Source organism: Alosa pseudoharengus, unplaced genomic scaffold, assembly GCF_046254945.1.
Source record: "Alosa pseudoharengus isolate Yale_2024_CS ecotype anadromous, Long Island Sound unplaced genomic scaffold, YU_APseudo_1.1 YU_APseudo_1.1_scf_8, whole genome shotgun sequence".
NCBI lineage: Eukaryota > Metazoa > Chordata > Actinopteri > Clupeiformes > Clupeidae > Alosa > Alosa pseudoharengus.
Window position 1 is genome coordinate 30,907,096 of NW_027468870.1, and position 26,958 is coordinate 30,934,053.

Genomic DNA, 26,958 nt, shown 5'->3' on the forward strand with positions numbered 1-26,958 from the left:
ACAGCACTAGGCTACTCAATGGAGGATGGAGGACCAAAAATGACTTCATGATAAATAAATGCAGGAAAAAATATGGGATAAATAAATATTTCAATTGTAATAAATCATTTTTCATATAATATATTGTATCATTTTTATTCATGTTAAACCATATAAGACAGAGGGAGCAAGTTATTGCATCAACCAATGTTTGTCTTTCATTTCACACCTTTAATGTGAGATGTACCACTGAGATTTGGACCCTCATTATGGCTGTGTTGTGCACATTTCAGGTGTTAATAGGCTCCTCTGGCATCCAGGGTTCACAAAGAAAAGGCAGACAAACAAATTTAACAGATCATTAGAGTGTTCTCCAAAGATTAATATTGTGACCTGTGCCATAGTGACCGCAACAAACATATCAAACAAAATAAATAAATAAATAAATAATGGGAGAACATGGAAACATGAACACAGTTGTGTATTTGTTACATCATGTGTGTTTTCCGCACACCTCTGACTCAGATGATTAGTCCATCATTAAGACAGAACCTTCAGTAATCTCAACTCTTAAGGGTGTACATGTAAATAAACAAATGTAGGCCAAAAGGATTTGATGCTTACTGCAAATTCAAAGCATTCAGTATATTGGTTGCGTGACTTGTCGAGAGACTGTGATAAACAAATGTTAGGCTGCTTACTGCCATACAAAGCTAAACAACAGTAGGCCTAATGTTAACTAGTTTGGTCAAAATAGAGTTATGAGAGAAATTACTCGAAATGGGCTTTGAGAGTCTGTTCTGTCTATGGGCCTCCTCGACAAGCAGATTGCTCATCCACGGAGCCGCAAAGTTAAATTCTGCCTGGTGCTGCTGTCACATGTCTGATAATAGCCTGATAATTCGGCACACGGACCAAAAGAAAAATAAACAAAATGTTTCCCTGATCAGGAGTGGTTGGTGTCATCAAATAGGCCTATGGAGGCATAAAATCAGGGGGTAGGGGTATGAGCGCTCATTGAATGTTTGCGCATGTGAAACTGAACCACTCCGGAGATAACGTGGATAGGCTAGAAGCAACATTATTAAGAACAACAAATGAGGTTGATTCCTGTAGGCCTATCCATGAAAACAGCATAGAGACTGGATATATGTCTCTATGTAGGGTCGTTTTAGATAGCCTAATGCAGGTAGCCAATGTTCATGTCACACAAGCCAGACAGAAGAGACCCACCTTACTTACTTAAAAGAACCGTATGCAAGATTGTGGCCAAAACTGGTACTGCAATCACTTTCAAATTACTGTAGAGCGGTGTATCCCCTCCCCCTCCCCCCTGACTGGCAGAGCTGGCAACCCGGATGCCGAAACACTACTGATTTGTGATAAGTAGATAGGTGGAGGGTGACACATCAGGCCAAAACACAACATGACAACATCAACATCAGTTGAATGCTGCAACTTCACTTTTTAAATTACAATATCCTGGCCGGACTACTGTTTTCAGTGATATAAGTATTTGAAATGAACATGATTTCTTAATGTCTAGTGAGATATCAGGGTCAATTTATGATTAATTGAAATACATTTCTTACATACGGTTCCTTTAACTCTGTTAAGGTATTCCTGTCCCTCAAAACTGTACAAATTGTATTAAAATGGTGTTTAGCAGTCAGAATTTCAAAATGTTCATGGGGGAGAACCCCCGGGCCTCTGCTGATATAATCCACACCCCCTCTCACAAAATGCATTCAATTACCCTGATTGTGCCCCCCTAGAATTTGGGCTTGCATGACACCCCTGATGCAGAGGCATTTTGCCCCCTTTATCGGTTGAAACACGCCCCATAATCACATCCCAATGGAGCAGTAAGACTCAAATTCTGACTATCATTGAGAATGACTATGTCAGGCCACCGTAGACCTCCATTCATTCTGCACTCGCCCGTAAGCGCCCTCACATGGAACCAGAGTGGAACTGCAACCAGTTTAGAAAGTTCACAATATTCCAATTTACAATACAGTGTAGTTACACTGACACGCGCATAAAGCATCTTTCACAAGGTAGACATAGGCTCTGTTCGAAACAGAAAGCAGCGACTCGCCCCCCTGCCTAAATAGAGAGCTGTCTTACTAGACATGACTACAGATTGAATGCATCTTTTAAGAATGAGTGTAGCACTCAATCTTTGGTTTTCGGTTTCGAACCGCACTTTCTGCCTCGCTCCCCCAGTTAGGTAAAAGGTAGCCGTTTTTACCATTTCAAAGAGAGACTTCGACTCTATTCCTATAACAGTGGTATTTTGTTAGTTAATTCAACTGGCAGCCTTAAGATGTTTTCCTTGCATATCACAGTTGATATGCATTTAAAGCATACATTTTGACTCCATACTGTAATAACATCATCTCCATCAGATAGTTAGATTGTGATTTATGATGTATTTCCTAAATTGACAGGCAATCTCAAAACAGTGAGGGTGGCTAATTCAATCATTGCCATTCATTTTCTGTGGAAATTGTGGTTGATATTATGTTAACAGATTTAATGTAACATATTGAATTTCGACTCCACGCTGTAATAACATCATCTTCAGGGTCTTAACATGTAAACCACTAGTCTAAGTCATGGTGTATACATTTCAAGAGAGCGTCGGGTCATCTAAAAGTACAGTAGCAAACTGAACCAAAGCAATGGCCATGTTTGACTTCTTGCCATGCTGCGCAGATCTGGCTGAACTTTATGCATGTTTCCATTTCAATGTTGTAGCTACAGTAGATCTGCGCATACAAAGTTGTGTGCTTGTGTTCACACAGTTCATCCCAAGCTCTTATCCTTAAAGAAGAGCCATGTGTAACAGCTTTTCCATTCTCTCCAGTGCTGACTGGTCCAGTTTGGAAGGAGGGATATTGTATTGTGTTTGTGACAGGCCTCTTCCTTCGTACAACCGTTTTCCCAGCGGATGGTGTGCTGACAGCATACTGACAAAATATATGAAGTGATATAACATGAATGCTTACTTTTGGCCTGCATCCCTCCACCCAGGTTAATTTTTGGCCCTTTATAGAGAAGAATTTGGGCACCCCTGATTTATACACTTTCAATCTTAACAAATGCTGGTAATTTCACCTTTGTACGGTGTTCGCGTCTGTGGGACCCGTTTTCAATGTTTGCTAAAAGAAAACATATGCTATTTATTATTTCTTCTAACTCAGACTCATTGGCCTTGGCTTATTTTCTGTGAAGAACATAAAAAAATATTTATTTTCAATGACTGCACACAGTACAGCCCCCTACACATAACTATTACATATGAGGTGTTCGGGTCTACTGGACCCGAGTGTAATAATTGTAGGTGCTGTGTACCTTAACTGTGTCCTCCTCCTAACTGGGCCTGCTGTGTGTGTGTGTGTGTGTGTGTGTCTTTGTGTGTGTTTGGGCATCTGTATGTGTGCGTGTCTAAGTGTCTGTGTGCGGGAATGTTTTTTTCTGCACCTGCTATTCCCACACAAAGTTACAAAATTGTTACATTTCAAGCACTTTCACCTGATTAAGTTCTAAAAAATAAGCACCAATAATGATCAAAAATCTTGTTTCTGTTTTATCCTTCCTTGTTCCTCGTTTTCTCACAAAAAAACCTCGAAAATGATCATACACGTGATCTCACAGGGGTAAATGACAAATATGAAATAAATGGTGTCTATATCATTGGTAATTGAGCTAAAGTAAACACCTGTTAAGTATTTTTTTTTCCATAAATTGTTATGGCTATGTTGATTTAAAAGCCTAATAATGTGGTGGGTCCAACAGACCCGGGAACATTGGCTGTGTAACAAAAATATGAACACCTTACAAGGGTTAAACAATTGTGTCAATTCAGCTATTTCACATCAGAATTTACATTGAAGTAAGAGGAACCTGGATGAAGGATTACAAGGGTGATGATATGCTTGGTTGAGACTTTAAACCATGTGTAAAATAAAGCATATATTATTGGGTTGATGCAGGAGTTGAGATACATAATCCATAAAAGACAGGTCCATACATAAGAATATGAGTCAGTGCCGTATACAAAAATGCTTAAATTATATGGCATATAGCAGAGCAAATAAACTGTAACGAGTATCCCTATTGTTTTTGCAGCTTTACGGCTGGATTTCTTACTTCTTATTGTGTCCTTGTTACCAGCCCTTTCTCTTTCTGTAACAGAGTTAATCACCTTTGTATGATACTTAGCTGTACAGAATATTTTCATGTTTAAAATTATAACCGTGGAACAAGGCACCATGAATGACACAAAAACATCAGCAACAATCCATGAGAAACTGATTGTGAGCAGACACTCTCCGTGACATGTCCTGTGAGGCTCCATATCAGTAAGGTGGTCATAAAGCAAGAAGAACATATAAAGTAGACAAAAACACCAGCTAAGAACAACAATTATAACTACTTTGTTGTGTGTAACCTTCAATGAGTACCTTAAAGGATCACGGATGGCAATGAAACGATCAATGGAAACTAATACAAGGCTCCACAGAGATCCTGCAACAGCCACTAAAGTAATGAACGGAAATATGTTACACAGCATGTCCCCAAAATACCAGCATGTTTCAATTAAACGCGACCCTTCCACAGGCATGACAGTCAGTCCGATAAATAAATCTGCCACAGCAAGAGAGAGGATGAGCAGGTTGGTTGGAGTGTGAAGCTGCTTGAAGTGAGAAATCGAGATGATCACCAGCAAGTTTAGAAACACGGTAGACACAGATATTGATGACAAAAATATGTACATGATGATGTATAGTGCCTTTGGCCTGGCAAACTTTGTACATGAAGAGTTCAGGGCTGGATAACAGCGATCAGCTATCCAGGGGTCTTCCATTACTGTGACTGGTTGTCCTGACGATAATATTGTCCCAGCCTGGCAACACACCCAACTTTTCTACTGACTACTCCAGATACTCACCTTGTATTTATATGTTGGTGAAACAATGGCAGCTGTGAAAAACAACTTTTCAGATCCTCATGTGGATTGATATCTATTAATAACAAAGTCTGGCCCACCCATAATGATCAAACATATAATGGGATGTCATTGAAGTTCCTGTGGGTGCAATGGCCAAATACTTTAGTCCATATAGTGCATATAATGCTAATATGTAAGGTTTTTTATTGCATGTGAGCATTTACTTTCATACCAACTTCCTAGTTTGGCATTATTGAGATATGTTGAGCATACCAAGAATGTCCCAAACACCCAATTATCCATTTTTCTATCCAACATTACATTACACAAATACAAAATCAGGATACAACTCTAAATGAAATCTTAAATATGCATTTATTTGACTTGCAAAAAAAAGATTATTAGAAAATTCAATATAATTTTCCAATTTCAATAGAAAATTGGAGCGGACCTCTTGACTGCCTCTTCTCTTTTCGAGATACAGAATTCGTAGTAGAGTTCGTAGTATATAGGAGATCATACCAACTTCCTGAATTGTTGGTCAATGACACCAAAACACCGGGGCACATGAAACTTAATGGGTATGTAGCCCCACTAGACTTTTTCAGGAAATAAGCGTTTGGCAAACATGCGCACACAGAATCACACTCCTGCCCAATATTTAAATCAATCCGACTGCAACTCGAAACACGAATATTACCGTATTTTCTGGACTATAAGTCAGACTTTTTTTCATAGTTTGGCTGGTCCTGCAGGTGTGACTTATATATCAAAATATATATAATTTAACATGTTTTTAAAATGTTAGTCAGTATGAATTGACATGAATTCTACATGAAACATTACCGTCTACAGCCGCGAGAGGGCGCTCTAGGCTTGTGGAATGAGAACGGTAGCTTGGTGAACTTGCGACAGGTCAGACATTGTTTTGTACTTAATGGCGGCCTTACATTGTACGATTTTGGTCTGTTTTCACAGTAGGCGACTACATTTCCACAGTCGGACAGAAATCATAGGAGTTGTACTGGAATCGCGGCGCGCTCCCGTCAACTAGATCGTTAAAGGCACACTATGCAGGTTTTTTAGCTTAATATGCAAGTTTTTAAGCTTAATTTACCTTCATTTAACAGCTTCAGAATCATTGGGATGGTTATATGACTTTTTTCGGGTTGAATTGTGGCCGTCTTAGCCCCTGTGAGCGGAAAAACCACCCTTGCAACTGTGGGCCGACGGCCTCGGTGTCAGGAATTATAACGAGTGTAACGAATTGCTTTACTGCATTCAAATACACATACACGCCAGGCACCGGCTAGAAAAAGGTAGAGATGGAGTATCTCAGACATTCGTCATGACAAAGCCAGTGAAAAAGAAGCAAAAACCGAGAAAACAGTAAGGAAATTGCCAATACTGCATAGTTTAATCAGGTAGGTATGTAGAGCTAGGTCACATGACACTGAAAACCCCACCCCCCAGCCCACACAAGGTACATATCAACAAACATTTATCAAAGTGTCTCCCCAATCAAAACAAATAACAATTAAAAACATTTTTTTTCTTTTTCTCAATCCACCATTTCTTTACATATCACAGTCCAATGCTACAGTTCATACAGAGCAAACTACGAGATTACAAAAATGGAGAAAAGTCCACATCCTCATTGAGGCCTGGAAATGTTGTGGCATTCAATTTAACAATCCACCAAGTTTCCCTTTGGAGAAGCCGTTTTAATCTGTCCCCGCCCCTTATGTTTTTATTAATGACCTCTATTGCCATTATTTTCACTGAGTTCAGATCCGTGTGGCCAGCTTCTCTGAAATGAACAGCCATGGGGTAGCTGGGATTTTGAGTTCTTATGGCGTACTTATGCTCCGCCAGTCTGTCGCGAAGTCTGCGTTTTGTGCGTCCAATATAAAAAGGAGCCACATCCACATTCTAACCTGTACACTACATGTGTAGTATTACAATTGGCAAAGTGTTTACAGTAATACACCTTTTCACTAAATACATCCACAAAAGCGCTTTGGCGAGATATGTTATCACAGTGGTTGCATGATCCACATCTGTATGTGCCTTTTGGCTTTGGGACGCACAAAACGCAGACTTCGTGACAGACTAGCGGAGCATAAGTACGCCATAAGAACTCAAAATCCCAGCTACCCCATGGCTGTTCATTTCAGAGAAGCTGGCCACACGGATCTGAACTCAGTGAAAATAATGGCAATAGAGGTCATTAATAAAAACATAAGGGGCGGGGACAGATTAAAACGGCTTCTCCAAAGGGAAACTTGGTGGATTGTTAAATTGAATGCCACAACATTTCCAGGCCTCAATGAGGATGTGGACTTTTCTCCATTTTTGTAATCTCGTAGTTTGCTCTGTATGAACTGTAGCATTGGACTGTGATATGTAAAGAAATGGTGGATTGAGAAAAAGAAAAAAACTGTTTTTAATTGTTATTTGTTTTGATTGGGGAGACACTTTGATAAATGTTTGTTGATATGTACCTTGTGTGGGCTGGGGGGGTGGGGTTTTCAGTGTCATGTGACCTAGCTCTACATACCTACCTGATTAATACCTTTCACCTGCAATTGTTTGGCATGCCCTGATGAAGACATTGTGTCGAAACGCGTAGGCTTGTAGCCAGAATCTAATAAAGGCTTTTTAACTTTAGTAAGGAGTGCCTCAAAAGTTGTCTTTATCTTTTCATGGCAGTTTGGACGCCCTAGTTTTTTGATGAGCACCCTTTTTTTACTACTTGGATAATTGACCCAGTGAAGCATTCCCTTCTCTCTCTTTGACTGCATAGTTTACCTTTAAAAAGCATGTGATTTTCCGAGAGCACAGCCATAGACCTCTCCAGAATAAGTCCCGCCTCCTAACTTCCGTATCCATCCAACTTCCGGGCGTGGATTGTTTATGGGAAATAACATGGCATTTTGAAAGATCGTACCTGTCAAACTCTGTAGGTGACAAAGTAGAAAAAGCTGCTGGGCAGATTGGCCTACACACTTCTGCCATCTAGTTTCCACTGGATTTTTTGATTTTCGGTGCCGTTTAAGTAGTATTAGTCTATAGTATACTACTTAAACGGCACCGACAATCAAAAAATCCAGTGGAAACTAGATGGCAGAAGTGTGTAGGCCAATCTGCCCACCAGCTTTTTCAACTTCGCTACCTACAGATGTTTTACCGGTATGATATTTCGAAACGCCATGTTATTTCCCATAGACAATCCACGCCCGGAAGTTGGATGGATACGGAAGTTACGGAGGCGGGACTTATTCTGGAGAGGTCAATAGGGCCAGAACAGGAAAAGTGGGTGAAAGTGAGTGTGAAAAGGTGAGTGACAGTTCTGGACCCTATCGTTTGTTTCGACTATACTTGCCCTGGATCACTGACTTACGCCCATAGTCATCAAGATAGCTAGTGAACTATAAAGATGGTTAGAGAGAAAATGGATTTTAAAGAGCTCAATACTACCTGGCCAGGTTTTTAAACAGTACATTATAAAGAGAAGGCAACTTTTATAGTGAGAAAGTTAGGCCTATTCCATATGAAGGAACAGTTAACAAATCTGTTACGCTTTACAACAATAAATAAGACTTGTCTAATATCACAATATGGCTTTTTATGTGGTGGATGCTACAATTCCACTAGCTGTAATAGAAATATTGTTCATTAAAGTTTTTCCAAAAAGATAAGATGAGCCTTTAATGTCTCTTAGGTAGAGAAATGTTGGGTAATCAAGAGAGTGTGTTTACACAAATTAGAAAAAAGTCACAGAAGGTGAATAAATACACTTGCCTTTACACATAATTAGATTTATAGAATAGAAGAATATTTGCTACAAGCGATGCAGATGTAAAGCTTCCTTGAAAAGGGATGCTAGCATAATACGGCATATAGCTGAGCCTATGGTTTTTGTAGCTTTACTGTTGTATTTTTCAATCATTCTGTTTGCATGACCAGCCTTTACTCTTGCCTTGAAAGAGCTGATCACCTGTGCCTGATGTTTGGCTGTGCAGAATATTTTCACATTTAGGGCCAATCTCAATTCTCTATTTTACCCCTTCCCCTTCCCCCTTCCCCTTAGTTTTGCGCGTGCACGTGAGACGAAGGGCTATCTCAATTCTCATTTCGATCGAGGGGTAGGGATAAGGGCAAGGGGTAGATACCCCTTAAAACCAAGTAAGATCGGGAGCTTACTTGAAACCGAGGGGTAAGAGAAATACCCAACATACAACGATCACACCGGAAAAATAAGCACACGAGAGATTCATTGACATGAAATGTTGGCATTAATAAGGATTATAAAATTAAAATGGTAATTGTTTTATGTTGCATTCAATCTTGTGACCATATATTGAAGGTCCTGTTCTTCACGAGGAAGTTTTCAAAAATCGCTGTTTTTTGAATGTTAACAGCACATCATTATTTGCGCGAATGTCTCGCATTTTACATATTTCCATGTCTACCCCGCGAATTGGCAGCATACCATGTCAGAAAAGTCCAACAGCAGCTAAATTCACTGAACTTTTTTACCGCTCGTCTGATATGAATGCTGCATAGGCCTACTGCTGCCGACTCCTCGCATAGGCTATTACAGGTAGCGATTGCTTCTGATGTCAAGTAACGACCATTTGGATATTATTGTAAAATATCGAAGGAGTTGTGGGATGTTTACATAGCAAACTGCATGTTTACTTTGTCCCCCATCCCTGTTTCATTCACCCGGACCAGAAGGTAGGCTGCGAACGAACATAGGCACGTTCTGCTGTTGTTGAAATAATTCCTGAACGGTTTTATTCCGAGCTGAAAATGCAATGATAGCCTATTTGACAGAAGACAGGTTGCTAGTGACAAAATATTAGCTTTCAGTGTGGTACGATCTCTGTAAATTACGTTAATTCAAGTGTTTCAATCATTTATCTCTCCCTTCCCAGCTAACAATTTATGGTTTCCAAAACGTTCTGGGAACCATAGTTTTTGGTTTCGGAAACGTTCCCAAATGTTACCCTAAGGTTAGTTTTTGAGTAAGTTTTGGTTCCCATGGAAAGTTTGCTGAATGTTCCGGAAACGTTAGTTCTTGGTTATATAAAACGTTCCCTGAACGTTCCCCTAACATTATCTAAAGGTTGCAACCTTTAGAGAACCTTCCCCTAACGTTCCCCAACCGTTGCAAACTTTAAAAAGCCTTCCCCTAACGTTCCCTAACCGTTGCAAACTTTAGAAACCTTCCCCTAACGTTCCCTAACTGTTCCCATAACGTTCCCTAACATTTAGGGAACGTTCCCTTCCCTAAATATTGCAACCTTTAGGGAACCCTCCCCTAACATTGCAACCTTTGCATAACAATTACTTTAAACAGCACGAGCAGGAATGCATTATTATATATTAGCAGGAAAGAATGAACAGGCAAAATCGATGGAACTTATAACTTTAATATAAAATTATCAAAAGACAAAATAATACAATATAAAAGGCCTAACTGTATATATATATAAATTAGACTTAGTTTTAGCTAAGTATATTAACATAAGGCATTTGACTTTGGTAGGTGCTACATTCAACAAATAGACACACTGTACAATAGACAACAATATACATTGTGGCAGATACCAACACAATATACAAAGACATAATACCAATACAAGTACACATGGAGTGGGCTGTTGAGTGCAACGTAATAGTGCAAATGTAGAGTGCAAGACGTATATTGGAATGATAAAGTAAGTAATGTGCAGGTGTGGTCAAAGTGGGGATGACTCCACTTATCCACAGAGTGATAACAGTGCAAAAGAAGCTGCTCCTGTGTGTGGTTGTTTTTGTGTGTAAAAAATACAATTGCTGTAATACAAAAAAATACTATAGCTTTGATAGACAATACTATAGCTTTAATTAAAGAAAAATACAAAAGGTTTAATACAAAAAAAAAATACAAAAGCTTTAAAAATAATTAAAAAAAATAGAGCTCCAGTCCTTCAAGTCCGAGTCGAGTCTCAACAAGATCAGTCCTCAGCTTGCCTAAAAAGAAAAAAAAAAAGTTTTATGTCATACTAAGAATGAACATGTTGAAAAAAACAAGACAAAGTGCCTTACTAACAACCCTTTTTTTTCTGATCACAGAAAAAGTAGTTTTCCCATTCCTTTGATTGTTATGAACAAATTTCAATTTACCGTCTGTGTGAGGCAAACTTGAGTGCTAGCCCAATCAGGTCCTCCGCCTCTGCAGCATTTAGCGCAGGGAAGGTTTTCTGGGCCGCAGCTATAGTAGAAATCAACAAATGAGAAAAGTTAAGTCAAATTAAAACTTCTTATCAGCCAAGTTAAGCATAATACTGATGTGAACAATAAAATAACACCTGCCTGTTAAAACCCTGCAGAGGGTTAGGTCCTGAAAGGATTTCTTGGCCTTCCTGCCCCGCAGGCTGTACTCCTTTAGAACGTTGTTGGTTGCCACCCGCCGTAGCATACGACGGATGGCAGCACCTGGAGTCAACCCTCCAAGGGACGCCAAGAAAAGTAGCTGTAAAACATAGAAATACAAATTATATAGAACAACATATAGAAAGTGGAGAGCTTATACAATCTCATATTGTAAGTCAGTTCAGTTATAATGATTTGAATTTATGCAATTACATAGTGTTTATCTTAAGGGCAGGACTATGGCCATTTAATTACCATTTTGTTCCTCCTCTCCTGGTTACCAAGACTCTGGTCCAAGTCTTGCAGCTCGGTGACTGTCGAGCAGGGGGACAGCAAAAGGTCTTCGACCGGAGCAGAGGGAAGTGACTGTGAGCCCCTTAAGAGGCTGAGCACCTCCTCGATCTTGCCCTCCATCGAGTCGATTCGCTGTGCCATGCGGACCATGGATGTCCTCACAGCTATGGAAAAGTTGATAGTGTTAGTTGTTATACATTATAAAATTACATATGTAAACAAATTAAGCGAGTCTTCTTACCTCTCATTTCCATCTCGATGGCTGAGTCACCTCCCTCTGTGCGACGAGTTCTGCTATTTACAACCAAAAAAGTTAAGTTACTCAAATCCCTTGTCATGAAATTGCATTTAATTGGAAATGGAAAATTCAAAGCCGCTGTACCTTCAACTGGCACCCAAGATGAAGAAGGGCGAGTCAAAGTTGACCCATCCAGCACTGGGCGACCGACTGGGCGAGGAGTCACCTCCCTCTGTGTGACGAGTTCTGCTATTTACAACCAAAAAAGTTAAGTTACACTCAAATCCCGTGTCATGAAATTGCATTTAATTGGAAATGGAAAATTCAAAGCCGCTGTACCTTCAACTGGCACCCAAGGTGAAGAAGGGCGAGTCAAAGTTGACCCATCCAGCACTGGGCGACAGACTGGGCGACTGGCTGGTCTCCTGTGTGGTGTCGACTCATCTAAAAAGTAGATATGAATATTGGTAAGTTGATTTATGGTAGGTTTCTTGCACGAGCCATTGCAAAAGATGAATCTATGCTGTTACATTAGACAATTGCTGGGAGAGAGGGAAAAAAAAAAAAAAAACTTACATTCAGGTGGTGTAGGCAGTGACACCTGCTGACCTGAAAAAAGGCAGGAAGAGACACACATCAGATCACAATCACATGATATGCACCAGGTTGAATATCAGTAGTTCCATGGTAGGAAATATGACTGGTTTCTTAAATGCATGCATACATGTTTACTTACGAACAGGGCTTCCGGGCACGCGCTCCATCAGAGAACGTTTGCTTGGTGGTACAGATTCATCTGAAATAAAATACCATACAATTTGTACTGATTGCAAAAAGAATATTTGAATTGTGTAAATAATGTAGTGTTCTTACCATCACTTGAAGATTCTGTGATGAACCTCTTTGGGCGTCCACACTGTCTTTTGAGGACACTCGCCTCTTCCTCCGTCTCAACGCTGCTTGTGTCCATCAGCCGCTGGCATTTCTGCATGGCCTTGGTGTAGGAATCTATGTTAAGAGAACAATTTTTTGTGAGCCAGTAGCAGAACAATGCAGTATTGCCATACAGAGAAAATTATTATATAGTATAGCAGAAATAGGTCACCTGTACACAGCCAGAGTTTCTTTAGAGGAAATTTGCTCCAGCTGCTGTTGGGCAAATTGCACGCACGGACTTGGGCCCTCACATTGTGCGCGGTCCAGTAGCAAGAGAGCGCCTTTTGGGAAAATGTATTTCATTTCAGAGCTTGACTTGATCTTCACTCGGAACTGCAGCACAGACACCCTCACGGTGACGCCTCTCCATCTTTCTGACCACTTCTTCATCCAGTTCAACGTCAGCCTGACAGAACAGCCTCCGGCTCCTCAGCCGATGGTCACGTTCCGCCGCAACATCCGGAACCTGTCTCCAACGCACTTTTCCTCTGTGGTTGCCTCCGGTCTACCTCCACTCAACACCTTCTCCTCTCTGGAGGTTAATGAGGCCACAGACTCGCTCTGCTCCACACTGAGCTCGTGTCTAGACAAGCTGTGCCCTCTTACCACAAGGCCAGCTCGATCCAAACACTCTCATCCATGGCTAAATGATACCCTCCGATCGCAGCGCACCAGACTCAGAGCCGGGGAGAGGAAATGGCACAAATCCAAACTAACTGATGACCTCAAAAACTACCAGACACTCCTGGCCTCCTTCTCAGCCAGCATCACTGCTGCTAAGACGGCTTTCTACAATGACAAAATCAACAGTGCTACAGACACTCGAAAACTTTTTTCAACCTTCAAATCGCTACTCAACCCTCAGATGCCTCCTCCTCCATCCAGCCTTACTGCAGATACCCTCGCCTCATTTTTTACAAACAAAGTGGCGGCAATCAGCAGTCAATTCCCTACATGCCCACTCAACGCATCGGACTCAGATACCGCACTCCTACAACCTCTAGGGACTGCTAGATCATCTTTTTCAGCATTCACGCCTCTCTCCGAGAATGAAGTATCTAGACTCCTGACATGCAGCCGTCCTACCACATGCTCGCTGGACCCTATACCTACGAGCCTACTTCAGTCCATCAGCCCGACCATCGCACCAGCTATCACACACGTGATCAATGCCTCGCTAACCTCCGGCACATTTCCAACAGCGTTCAAAATGGCCCGGGTAACACCGTTACTTAAGAAAGCTTCTCTCAACCCTGCTCAAGTCGAGAACTACCGCCCTGTCTCACTCCTGCCTTTCTTATCCAAAGGCATTGAACGAGCAGTCTCCAAACAGGTCTCTGACTTCCTTTCACAGAACAACCTTCTGGATCCAAATCAGTCTGGGTTCAAAAGCGGCCACTCTACCGAAACGGCTCTGCTGTCTGTAACAGAAGCCTTAAAAGAAGCCAGGGCGACCGCTCGGTCATCAGTACTCATTCTGCTTGACTTATCGGCTGCCTTTGATACGGTTAATCACCGCATCCTTCTCTCTATACTCGCTAACATGGGAATCTCCGGTTCTGCTCTCTCCTGGTTTGAATCCTACCTCACAGGACGCTCGTTTAACGTATCATGGCTTGGTCAGCTATCTGCACCTCACCATCTCACCACAGGGGTCCCCCAGGGCTCAGTACTGGGCCCCCTTCTCTTTGCTATCTACACCACCTCCTTGGGACAGATTATCCGTTCGCATGGCTTCTCATACCACTGCTATGCAGACGACACACAGCTCTATCTGTCCTTTCCACCTGATGACCCCTTGGTTTCAGCACGGATCTCGGATTGCCTCTCAGACATAGCTACATGGATGAAGGCACACCACCTCCAGCTGAACCTCTCAAAGACTGAACTGCTGGTCCTCCCAGCTAAACCTACCATACACCATGACATCAACATCAAATTTGACTCTCTGTCTGTTTCACCTACCAGGACTGCAAGAAATCTAGGAGTTGTTCTCGACAACCAACTAAACTTCTCAGATCATGTTGCCTCAGTCGCCCGGTCATGCCGTTTCGCACTCTACAATATACGGAAAATCAGGACTTACTTAAATCAAGATGCCACCCAACTTCTGGTTCAGGCAATAGTCATCTCACGACTCGACTACTGCAACGCCCTCCTGACAGGTCTCCCAGCCTGCGCAGTGAAACCACTTCAGATGATCCAGAACGCGGCGGCGCGCCTGGTCTACAACCAACCCAAGAGGGCACATGTTACCCCGCTACTCATCCAGCTACATTGGCTACCTATGGCGGCCCGCATCAAATTCAAGGCTCTAACGCTTGCCTACAAAGTAGTCTCCGGTTCTGCTCCCACCTACTTGAATGCCTTCATACAGACATACGCTACCTCCAGACCGCTGCGCTCCTCAGACGAACGACGTCTAGCTCTACCTCCGGTACGCTCAGGCCAATCCAAACTTTTCTCATCTGTTGTTCCTCGCTGGTGGAACACACTGCCAGTTCCTACAAGGGCAGGGACATCCCTCTCCATTTTCAAAAAACTCCTGAAGACCCAGCTCTTTAGAGAACATCTCCTCTCATAGCAACACTTACAACAAGTCTTGCTGATCCTAGCACTCACCAGCCGTCTTAAACTGACACGTAACTGTTAAAAACAGCACTCACTGATGCACTTATTCTTACTGTACTCTAATGTTTTTTAAATTGTCCTAATATTGTTGAGAATTGCTCTAAAACTTAAACTGTTTACCATGTTGTTAGTCGCTTTGGCTAAAAATGCGTCAGCCAAATGTAATGTAATGTAATGTAATGTAATTTCAGATTATTTCTCACAATGTGGTGAGGAGACCATTTAGAATGGTAAGACATTGTGAAGAAAAAGAAAAACACAAAACTGCATACCCCTGTAGATCTGTCCACCCACGAAGAAGGAACAACCTCCATAGCATGGTCCTCAAACTCAACAATTGAGTAATTCTTCATCTGTTAAGAGACAACAGCGTTATTGCCATGGCTAATAGAGCAACATACATTGCATCAAAAACAGTCACAGATAAAGTACTCTCTGTGTTTTTGCATTGCATTGTTTATTTAGTTTTGAAAAAGGACGACACGTGGCTCAAATACAGATATCAAATATCAGCAGAGTACAGATTAATTGCAAGTGTACAGCAAATACAACCAATGGGAAAGAAAACAAAGAATTGAAAAAAAATGTCTTGAAGTTGTTTGCATGTCTCCTAAAAATCATGCAGAACTATCAAGAAAATGTTGGTCTGTGGCTCCTCAATGATAATGGCCTGTCTTGTGAGTTCACATGCTGGCACCAGCTTCACAAAACAGTCCCTCTTCTTCACCCTGAAGCACCCAATGATTCTTGAATCACAAGGATCTGTGAACAGAGGCTCCACCTTCTCAAACACCTTGCACACAACCATGTCCTTCCTCTCCTCAATGGCCTCACAGCACTTGTCACCTTCCAAGATGAATGCATTATTTGGTCTTGAGATTTTCCTTCTTTGTGCTGGAACGGTGCGGCTCTGACACTGTTCAATCTCTGAGAGCCTTTTGGCCACTTGAATTAGTGGTCTTCTTCCAGATCGGACCAGACGTTTCAGTTGTCCTAAGTAGTTCTCAAACCGAAAAGCACTGCATGCATCCAGGCATCCAAAAGTTTCCGCTTCATCTGTTAAATGGAGCATGGCATGGACATTATACACCATGAAGTGCCTGCCATACAGCTCTGCTGTCTTTGACACAAAATACACCATCAGGCTTCTGCTGTAGTCGGCATGTGTGCGTGTCAGATTGGGTGAAACCAAAATATTCAGTGCCACACTGAAAGCCATGAAATGCTTATACAGCGGGCTAGACAGAATGTCCTTGAGCACCATCTTTCCTGTGTACAGGGCAAACTGACGCAGCTCTGTTGCCTTCCATCGGTCCACTTCGCCCAAGTTCCGTGGCTTCCTGGTAAAGCAACTTGGAATAGATTTTCTCAAACAAGCTAGTCTTCTGCTGACCTCTTGAACTTGTCCAGCAGACAGTCTGACCCGCCTGTCTCCCCTCACCCATTCCACCAACAGTTTCCTTATAACACCTAAACAAGCTTGGTGCATGTAGTCAATGGGAAACTTTTTCACCATATCAATGGGAAGTTGCAGAAACGGAGAAACCATAAGCCCCTCCGCTTCCTTAGTAGCCATCGCTCTTCTAAACATCTCATTGGTTCGCAGGGTGTTTTGAACCTCAGGGTATGTTACACGGCCATCCACCCATTGCCCTTGCTGTGTACATTTGTCACATCCATTGTATCCAGTGCACAGTTTGATTACTTTGACCATTGCCTTTGCAGGTGCATCACATACAACACAACGAATCAAAACCTTCTTTCCTTGAAATCCATTTTCAAGCAGATCCTGCACTTCTGTAACCACATCATTGAGAAAATCCAAATCCTTAGGTTTTGAGGGACCAGAAGTTAGAGCTACAGGAAAAACACGAGTTGGAGTCAGATGGATGGCACACAAGACAGGCCACAGACTGATCTTGCTACTTTTGAATAGCGGAAGTCCGTCAATGTTGAGAGACAACTCCAGTGTGTTTATCTTTTTCAGAGCCTCCTCTGGATACTGGTTGAGTTGTCCTTCAAGAGTTCTCCTTAAACCAAAGTGGACATACTCCATTCCCGATATTGTGGTTGACCTGATATCTCTCGGGGTTGATAGAAGAGTTCTGGCAGTTGACGGCAACTCTGGATGTCCATTGGCTTTCAGTCCCACAAGAAGATCATCAAGAGCAGAGTGTTGAATATGGTGTTTTAAGGCCCAGTGTTGTAAGAAGTTACTGAGTGAGCCTTGTGGGTTGTGTTCCTCACTGCAGGAGTCACTGGTCTCATCCATAGGCATGTCCATGGGTGTCTCCCACATTTCCTGGCCTGCGAGACACTGCCAAGTTGCAGAAGCAACACTGCTGTCCTCCTCAGAGTTGCTGACAGAACTTCCTGATATTGCCATGAGCCCTGGCGCCTCTGCACACTCCTCTGGCAGCTGTAGCTGTGGTCTTTGACGTTGGCGAAGACGAGCCACTTCTCTCTCAGCCTGGTCCAGTCGTGCCAGCTCTCGTCGTGCCCTCTTCCATCGCTTTGTGTAGGCCTGCCGTGCTGCCCTTGCACTCATTGTATGCAAATTCAATGCAACCTATGAGTTCCTAATGAAACCTAAAGACACCGACACAAAAGACTGTATCCATAGAAACAGGCACAGTATCCATAGGAATGCTTGGTTAGTTTGTAAACCAGTACGGCAGCCAAGTAGCCTACACATATACATGGATTTCTATGGAACGTCACGAAAACATGCGTGCGCAACCAAGAGGCAGAAAGCACCATAGAACAGCACAGAGCAATGCAAAAGAATAAAATGAGTTTGTGCTGAAAACTGCACAAATTCCAAATCACGATGGTTAGAGAATGTTAAATATGTTCAATATCCCTAACGGAATGCATGTCTTCGCCAAAAATGACAAAATACGATGTTATATTAATAATCCAAATGAACGTCAAACTTTGAAATATAGTCTGAAATGAGATGTTATTATCATTGAGACAACAGGGGTATACAAAAAAAAATCCGATTGTAGCTTACAGCAGCCGACTATTTAGGTTAAGTTTATAAAGTTGTGGACGGCCACCAAGTGTCTTCTGCCTCACGGCTGCGCGCGCATCTAGTTTTGTTAGTAAACGGGAAACCCGTGTATACCGCCCCTTCATGTATGCTTCCCATTCACTGAGATAGGAAAATAGCTTGTCGATAACTGCCGTTGCAAGATGGCCGCCGAGTTCCCTAAAATACTTAAATACTGGCTGTAAATTAACACCAAATTAAAATAGTCGGTACATTTTGTGTAACAAGAACGCAAGCAGGTTAACATGAAGACAAACAATGCGGCAGACACGTTGTGCACAGCAGCAAACAAAAGACTCAAACAAAGCACAATAAGCAGTCTGAGTAAAGCGTAACTGTAACCCACAGTTCAAATAGAACCGTAAATAACATTAGTGATATAAATAATATAAATATTTATATGAATAAAGAGCAATAAATATATAAATAAGGCATTAAGTTATTTATGTATACATTTATTAGAACCCACAAAACGTGTTGAAATATTGTTTTTGTAATAGTTTCAATGCTTTCAATGATGTTTGAACCATCCCTTTAATTTAATATCACTGCCCCTTTAAGACCCTGTCCCAGCTAGACTATGCACGAGCTAGTTTTGAACACAAACAGCAGACGCTAACGGAAAATCAATACGATAGACACAGAAATCCAGACACCTTGAATTAAGCTCCAAATAAATCTCTAATACATCTCTAATATTGTTCATCAAGAATCAACTCAGTAACATCTTATCGGTGGTTTTGATGAGAGTGTTTTGAAGACAGTTTTGGTGAGTTTCACTGTGTTTTTAATGTCTATTGAATTGAATGAACATATTACAGCGTAATAAGCTAGCGATGTAAAATGTACGTGTATACCTAGAAAAACACAGTTACTCAAGTTTTTTCACTAGTTTATGAATGTTTTATGTTAAAGAAGGGAAATGTATGTAATATTTATTCCCTATCCCCTGACATTTTATCGATTAATTTGTGCTTTAAGTAACGGCTAAGCAAGTTCATTTCACGTCACCATGGTGACAGTCAGTAGTGAGAGGAATAGCACTCCTCTGTGAGTATAAGCACTAGAAAGTTTTTACTGGTGAGAGTTTATTTATTTATTTGACACATTCTGTATGGCCTGTTGTGCAGGCCAGGTTTTTTTGCTTGACGAGCTTGACGACGGATCGGACCCTTGATGATTCATCGTATTGCGAGACAGCATACGAACTGAGATATTTCAAGTGGACACGATGGCGAGCCTACCCAAGGAAATCTAACGGCAAAGACTGAAACACCGCATTCGGAAACGGTTTGACCTGAACAACTGAGCTATTCTTTGATTCACACTGGAGCTTTTGAACAAACCAAATAGGTCGGATCCTCTGAACTGAAATTATTTAAAGTGTTGCAACACAGTTATTTAAAGATACTGAATAGATTGTGAATGAGTGAATGTATGAATGTGGATTGGTTAATGTGTTGTATTTTTTCTTTTATGTTTTCCTGTTAAAGTGAAACTGAAAAGTGAAGCAATTGCACAAACAAAAGAAACATTTAAAATATGTCCATTATACCTTAAAGAAAGAGTTAGATTATGTAAAGTGAAACAATCACACTAACTTAAGGACACTAAAAATACTTACCTGTTACCCTAAAGAAAGAAGTTATAACTCGAAAGAAAACTAGAAACAAATAGCTTAAAAATAGCTAAAGCAACTGTTCTAAAAAGCTATTTAGAATTTAAAAGACCGGTCTAAAAAGAAAAACTAACCAGAATAAACCCATATTTAAAACCATTTAAACTTATTTAAACAAGAAAAGATTAAACTTAAAGGATTTGAAAGTAGCCTATTTATTACACATCTCGTACTTTAAATATTTATTGATCCATTTATTGACCTACAACTTGTACTGTAATTATTTATTGATCTATTTATTAACCTACATCTTGTACTGTAAATATTTATTGATATTCATTGAACCATTTATATTGATATTATTGAACTGTATCTATCCTACTAACTGACCTATTTAATTTTATTCTTGTTCAGTAAACTGCAGACTTATTTATATGAACGTTCATGTCTCATGTCTCTTCTCTATAATATACACCACTCAACGAACCTAGAACTGGTCCAGTAGCGTAATTATTTAAGGTCACAGTGACACAAGTGCTACATAACTCTCGCCAAAATACAACCTTTTTGTGAATGTACCCGAGTCAAACTTTCGGTAAAAAGCATAAGCTTAAACAAAAGGGCGACATCCAAATCGCTAAGAATTTAACACAACATGAAACTTTACTTGAAGTCAACGAGGGTCTCTGCACATTAACTCCAGCATTAAGAACATTGTTTGTGCACAAAGAGTTTTACTACAAAGACTACTAATACTAAAGACTAGACTACTGTATTAAAAAGAATGGTTTTGAACAACTCACTACTTTGGCGAGATTAACGTTTCGCTTAACTTGCAACTTGAATATAACAAAGCCCTACGAGTGAAGGAAGTTACAGTTGAACTCCAAATCCGTACATTACAACCACAACATATTTCACTTACTTTTTCCTGAGAAAGTAAAGCTGAGAAGCGAAGTAATCACGAGTAAATCCACGAGTAATCCACGAGTAATCCACGAGTAAATCCAATCGAGTCAGTCGTGTCTCCAAGACTTCCTGGTAGTGAGCGGTCTACCGGGTTCTACGTAGACTTATCCAGCCTTCCAGCCAATCAGGAACGTACGTGTTGCGTCACATGCTTCGACGTCAGGCCACCTGACCAATCAGCATTTTACAGGGTAATTTCAAACTAAAGTGGAGTGTGTTGCTCTCTCCGTGATATCCATGAAGCTCCTTTTTTATGTCTGTAACATTAGATATGGAGTTTGTTTTTTAATTTAATGTTTAAACGTAAAAGTGAAATGCTACATGTGTGTGACATTACACATCCTTATTTGTTCGAGTAAGCAGACATACTGCATCATGGTTTGAGTCTACATGAGCAAAAATCGTTTACTGTCTATGGTCATTTGTTCCTGTAGCCTACCATTACCATTTTACATTCACACATTTTACATTATTTGCATTCGAGGCTTCTGATTAGGTGGCAATGACGTCAATGGTAATGCATCTCTATTCAAATGTGTTATATGGCATTGTGTGATTGATTGCGCCTCTATCATCTTTAGAAACTGGAGACAATAACAGCTATAGTCGACATAATCCAATCCCTGAAATTGAAAATCTAAAACAGTGAAGTGAAATTAAAACAGCAATTTCACTAATTTCACTACACGTTCTTCTCTCTAAACTTCGACGTTCGACGTCATCAGAAAGCGCATTTTGGGATGTCGCATCTCTGTTTTTTCTCTGTCTGTAACATTAGATATGGAGTTTGTTTTTTAATTTAATGTTTAAACGTAAAAGTGTAATGCTACATGTGTGTGACATTACACATCCTTATTTGTTCGAGTAAGCAGACATACTGCATCATGGTTTGAGTCTACATGAGCAAAAATCGTTTACTGTCTATGGCGAAAACAGAGATGCGACATCCCAAAATGCGCTTTCTGATGACGTCGAACGTCGAAGTTTAGAGAGAAGAACGTGTAGTGAAATTAGTGAAATTGCTGTTTTAATTTCACTTCACTGTTTTAGATTTTCAATTTCAGGGATTGGATTATGTCGACTATAGCTGTTATTGTCTCCAGTTTCTAAAGCTGATAGAGGCGCAATCAATCACACAATGCCATATAACACATTTAACACGGCATGGAATTGGAATGAATAGAGACGCATTACCATTGACGTCATTGCCACCTAATCAGAAGCCTCGAATGCAAATAATGTAAAATGTGTGAATGTAAAATGGTAATGGTAGGCTACAGGAACAAATGAAACATGTTCTGAATGTATTCTAGTGATAGCAGAAACCTATTATAAAAATATTTTATTTACCGAAGTATTATTGTTTGTTTAATCCAACGTGAAACTGCAATCGGTTCTGAATGCAGACCAGGCGTTGTCTTCCCCCTACTGGCGTGGGGGTGTAACGGTTGGACTTTTATATTGAGCCAAGTGAAATGTGAAATGTAGAAGTGAAAATTGTTTTATTGATAGATTCGTGTTTTAAGCATTTTCACTTCATACGGTTACAAAACTGAAATCAAGCACAAAAGTATTGTTTATAGCAAAATTGATATCAGCCTAAAAATAAATATATTCTCTTACTCCTTATCTTAATTTGATTACATAAGGCCAATCATTTTTAGTGAATATCAAGTGACTGCAAACCTTGTAGCCTATATGCTAGGCCTACTTCAAAAACTTAAACGGAGCTGGTTAAAATAAACATGTCAAAACAGCACTCAGAACAACCAAAAACAACCAATAACAACCAAACGGGAACGTTGTGTGAAGGTACTGTGCAACCACAGGAGAACATTTTGGTTGGTTGGTTCCCTTAACGTTTAGGAACGTTAAGAAACCCTTAGGTAACGTTCCCTAACCGTTAGTTTTTGGTTTGGTTCGAACTACCCTTTAGGGAACCATACACTAACGTTCCCGAATGTTCCCTTAACGTTTTGTGTTAGTGGGGTTATGGTTGGCTAGTGGTATCTCATTTCCAAGGGGAATATTCTTCACCCCTATGTCTTGCCACTCGGTTTCGAGGGACAAGGGCTAGGGGTAAGATGAAGGGATAGGGGAAGGGGAAGGGGTAAAACAGAGAATTGAGATTGGCCCTTAGTCCTATCACAATGGAACAGGTGAAATGAGACAAGAAGATCAAACACAATCCATGGCAGGTGAATAATAAGTAGACACTCTCCATGGCATGTTCTATGTGGATCGGGATAAAGGATGTGATCGTGTAAAATCAGGAGGGCACACGCCAGAGAAGCACACCAGATCAGACACACACAGGGCGCTTTTCCTGTGTGTCACGCTCAGAGTATACCGCAGAGGATCACAAACCACAATATCAATGGATATCAAAACTATGTTGTTCATAGACACAATAACAACTGCAAATGTAATGTAGGGAAAAATGTAAAAGAAAGTGTCCCCCAGATACCAACATGTTTCTATTAATGTGATGCTCTCCACAGGCATAACGAACAGGCCAACTAGTAAATCTGCTACAGCCAGAGAGAGGATGAACAGGTTCGTCTGGGTGAGTAGTGGCTTGAAGTGTGAGATGGAAATGATCACCAAGAGATTGAGGAAGACCGTAGATACAGATACAGATAAAAATAATATATACATTATGAAGTATCCAATTGGTGACCTGGTATCCTTTGTGCATAAAGAGTTCAGTGCTGGAAAACAGTAATAAGCTTTAGTGAGGTTCTTCATTGTTGTGGCATTTGTGGAAAATATTACATACAATCCCAAAGATGGAAGTCCCCTTGTTACAAGCTATTGCTCTGTTTTCACTTGTGACCATCAGTCACTGCGCCAAATTGTAGGGCACTCGGTGTTTTTTATATACAGCATGAACACTGCAACTCTCTCTCTCGCTCTCTCTCTCTCTCTGTGCGCATGCATGTGGAGTGAGTGGACGGAGCAGATCCATTTACTGAAATTCAAACGCACAGTAAACGCTATATAGTCTGTAGTTCATCAACAAACAACCTACCGGTTAAAATGGAAAATGATAGCGAGAAAGTAGCTCTCATCACTAGTAGTCTAAACAGATGGACTCAACATGCAGTAGGCTAGGCTACTTCAGCCAGATCGGTCACATATTTTATAAATGGATAAGACAGATAGTGCTTTTGTGGTTGAGTTGATTTTATGAATGTATCAACTCAAGGTGTTTTTGGGTAGAACTACAAAATATGTGCTGTGTGGTCGTGCAATGTCATTTTTTTTAAAGATATATTTTGTTGATGAAAATGCAAACTTTAATAGAAATTATGTTTACGATAATTCTGCTGTTGTTATTGTGAAAATTTCATAGGCTATTCATAAATATAAATGGGGGGAGGGAAATCATGTTTTGCAGCTTTCAAAAATGAAGTTTGTTATCATCTGTGTATGCACAAAAAAACATCTCAGGTGACTCCTCTTACTGTCCCATGTTTAACCAAACAGCTTCCATCACTGCTGTGAACTTCAGCAGGACAGGTCACATATTTTGACTGTCAAATTATGTTACCCCACTATAACTCTGCAAAAATGGACTCACACACAAAAAAAACATTTCAAGATAGAACTACATTTAATTCATACAGTACACGCAGCACAACTAAAATTGAACAAAATCTTGAATTTTATCAACCAAAATGAAGGGCAAAATCACATAATGATTCAAAATGTGTATGCCAACATCAAACACCACATATGCATCAGGAATAATGAGGTTTGGATTATTTTCTGGGCTCTTATGAGTGGTTTAACCAAAAAAAGCCAATAGGCGGAATTTCCTTTTTTCAAATCAGAGGTCAACTTTGAAGGCCTGTACAGCCACAAAGCTACAAGATCCAACTTGCTATAATACCATTTTATACTCCAGAGATATGTAGCTTTCATAAAAATATAGTGAGAATTTGCCCCCCCCCCAAGTGGTAGTGACACGCCCCTTTTTGGGCCTGTGGCTCATGGACTATTATTTAGAATTTGTCTTTTAAACAATTAGATAATTATTTAGAAGTTCTCACAGGAATGGTCATTTTGTCTTATGTTGTATTTCTCAGTGCACATCATGCCAGTTCCATTATGCATTTTATGTTAAGAACAACTTCTGGAATTATACAATGTCTTGAATGTAGTGGTGACAATATTTGCATGTGCACCTCTTAACCGTTCCATTGTGCATTTTACGGTTCTAACAAGTTGTAGAATTACACATTATGTCTTAGAATGTGGTTGTGGCATTACTTATGTGCACCTCATAACGGTTCCTTTATGCGTTTTAGGGGTCAAACAAGTTTAAAGTATTATGCATTGTCCTATACTGTGCTTATAGTTTTACTAGTCAGTACACCTCACCCTGGTTCCAACATGCCTCTAAGAGTTCCACAATTATACATTCTGTCTTGCAACGTTGGTGGCATTACCTCATACCTGTACCATTATGCTTTGTGCTGCACTCAGTAAATCCTGTGTTGTCTCATGAATTAAGTGCTGACAATAAAATGGACTATATTGTGGTTGCCTGCTTTACATTTTCACCTGTGAGTGATGTACCGTTAAAGTTAATGACTTTACTTAAGTTGTTACTTTCATCTAAAGTGCTTATATCATTATACAAAGGACCATACCAACAGATAAAGGAATGCTTATTTCATTGACTGATGATTTCACACCATAATACAAAAACAATTTGGGATAATGCTCTTGAAATTTCATTGTGTGCCTTCAGCATCCTCAAGTATTGTCAGTACATAATTGAGCACATCACAGTAGATGTCTGCTCCAAAACATGCCGATGGAGCATTTGGGTCAAACATTTCACTCAGTCCTCCCAGCTGTTCCCTGTTAAGAGGAGATGGGTACTGTGGCACCTGCACTCCACCATCAGATGACATTTCCATGTCGGGAATATAAAATTCCTGAAATAGCAAAATACAAAGATTAGATTCTGTTCACCTTATAGACCGTGTATTTATACGCCACTTGCCATTTATTTTAGTGCCTACAGCAATTTACATCACGTGTTAAGACAATGTATAAAATACTGTGCATGGCAGTATTTTAGAAAAAAGTTAAAGAGGCAGAGTGGTATTGTACAAAACCTTCCTCACTTCGGCATTGTCTGGCTGGCTGACAGGGGTCTGCATCATTCCCAGTTCCCACAGCTGATCTGGAGTTCGGTTGCCCTCAGTGCGGAGAGAATGGCAGTTCCATCCATTTTGGAAAGTATCCAGATCATTCTGGATTCGGGGCAGAAAGACGAACTGGACACAGAAAATGTGTGTTGTGTCAGCTGGGTCAAGGGAGCCATCCTCCTCCAAGCTATGGAGAACATTGTAATATACACTGGTGACAGCATTCCACACGTTCGATTCTGGAAACAAAAATAAGTTATAGTACATTACATTTAGGTTGCATCTTACCAATTACTTTCTTCACTTTCAGTCTTTTACTAGAGGTTCCAACTATTTAAATATATGCATTTTGTTGTACTTTGTAGATCATGTGAGAAGAGGTCAAATAAATACATCTTATATAGGCTTACACTAATCAAATTTGAAGCAAAAAACATCTTTCCTTTGGTTGTGAACACTTTTTCCAGAGATGAAGCTCCCCCGGCCACAGCCACGAATTGCAAACATGTGTCTGGCAATGTCAACATTCTCCACACCCTGGTCTCCTCTGACCCTTGAGATGTGAAGCAGTATGCAAATTAATGTGAAGTCTGATTTTGACCTACTGCAATTGTTCAAAGTAGTAACAGCCTGACAATACACTTTATTATGTCCTTACACATAAACTTAAGGTTACTGCCCTGGATT

General features: G+C 40.5%; 1 protein-coding gene and 1 pseudogene across 1 annotated transcript; both read right to left on the reverse strand.

Annotated features, from left to right (window-relative positions):
* Positions 1-3,853: 3,853 nt before the first annotated feature.
* Positions 3,854-4,855, reverse strand: LOC143112409 (trace amine-associated receptor 13c-like). The gene has a single exon (XM_076274681.1). The coding sequence runs from the start codon at positions 4,853-4,855 to the stop codon at positions 3,854-3,856; it is 1,002 nt and encodes a 333-aa protein (XP_076130796.1).
* Positions 4,856-12,475: 7,620 nt separating this feature from the next.
* LOC143112703 (trace amine-associated receptor 13c-like) lies at positions 12,476-23,854 on the reverse strand (annotated as a pseudogene).
* Between the last annotated feature and the right edge of the window lie 3,104 nt (positions 23,855-26,958).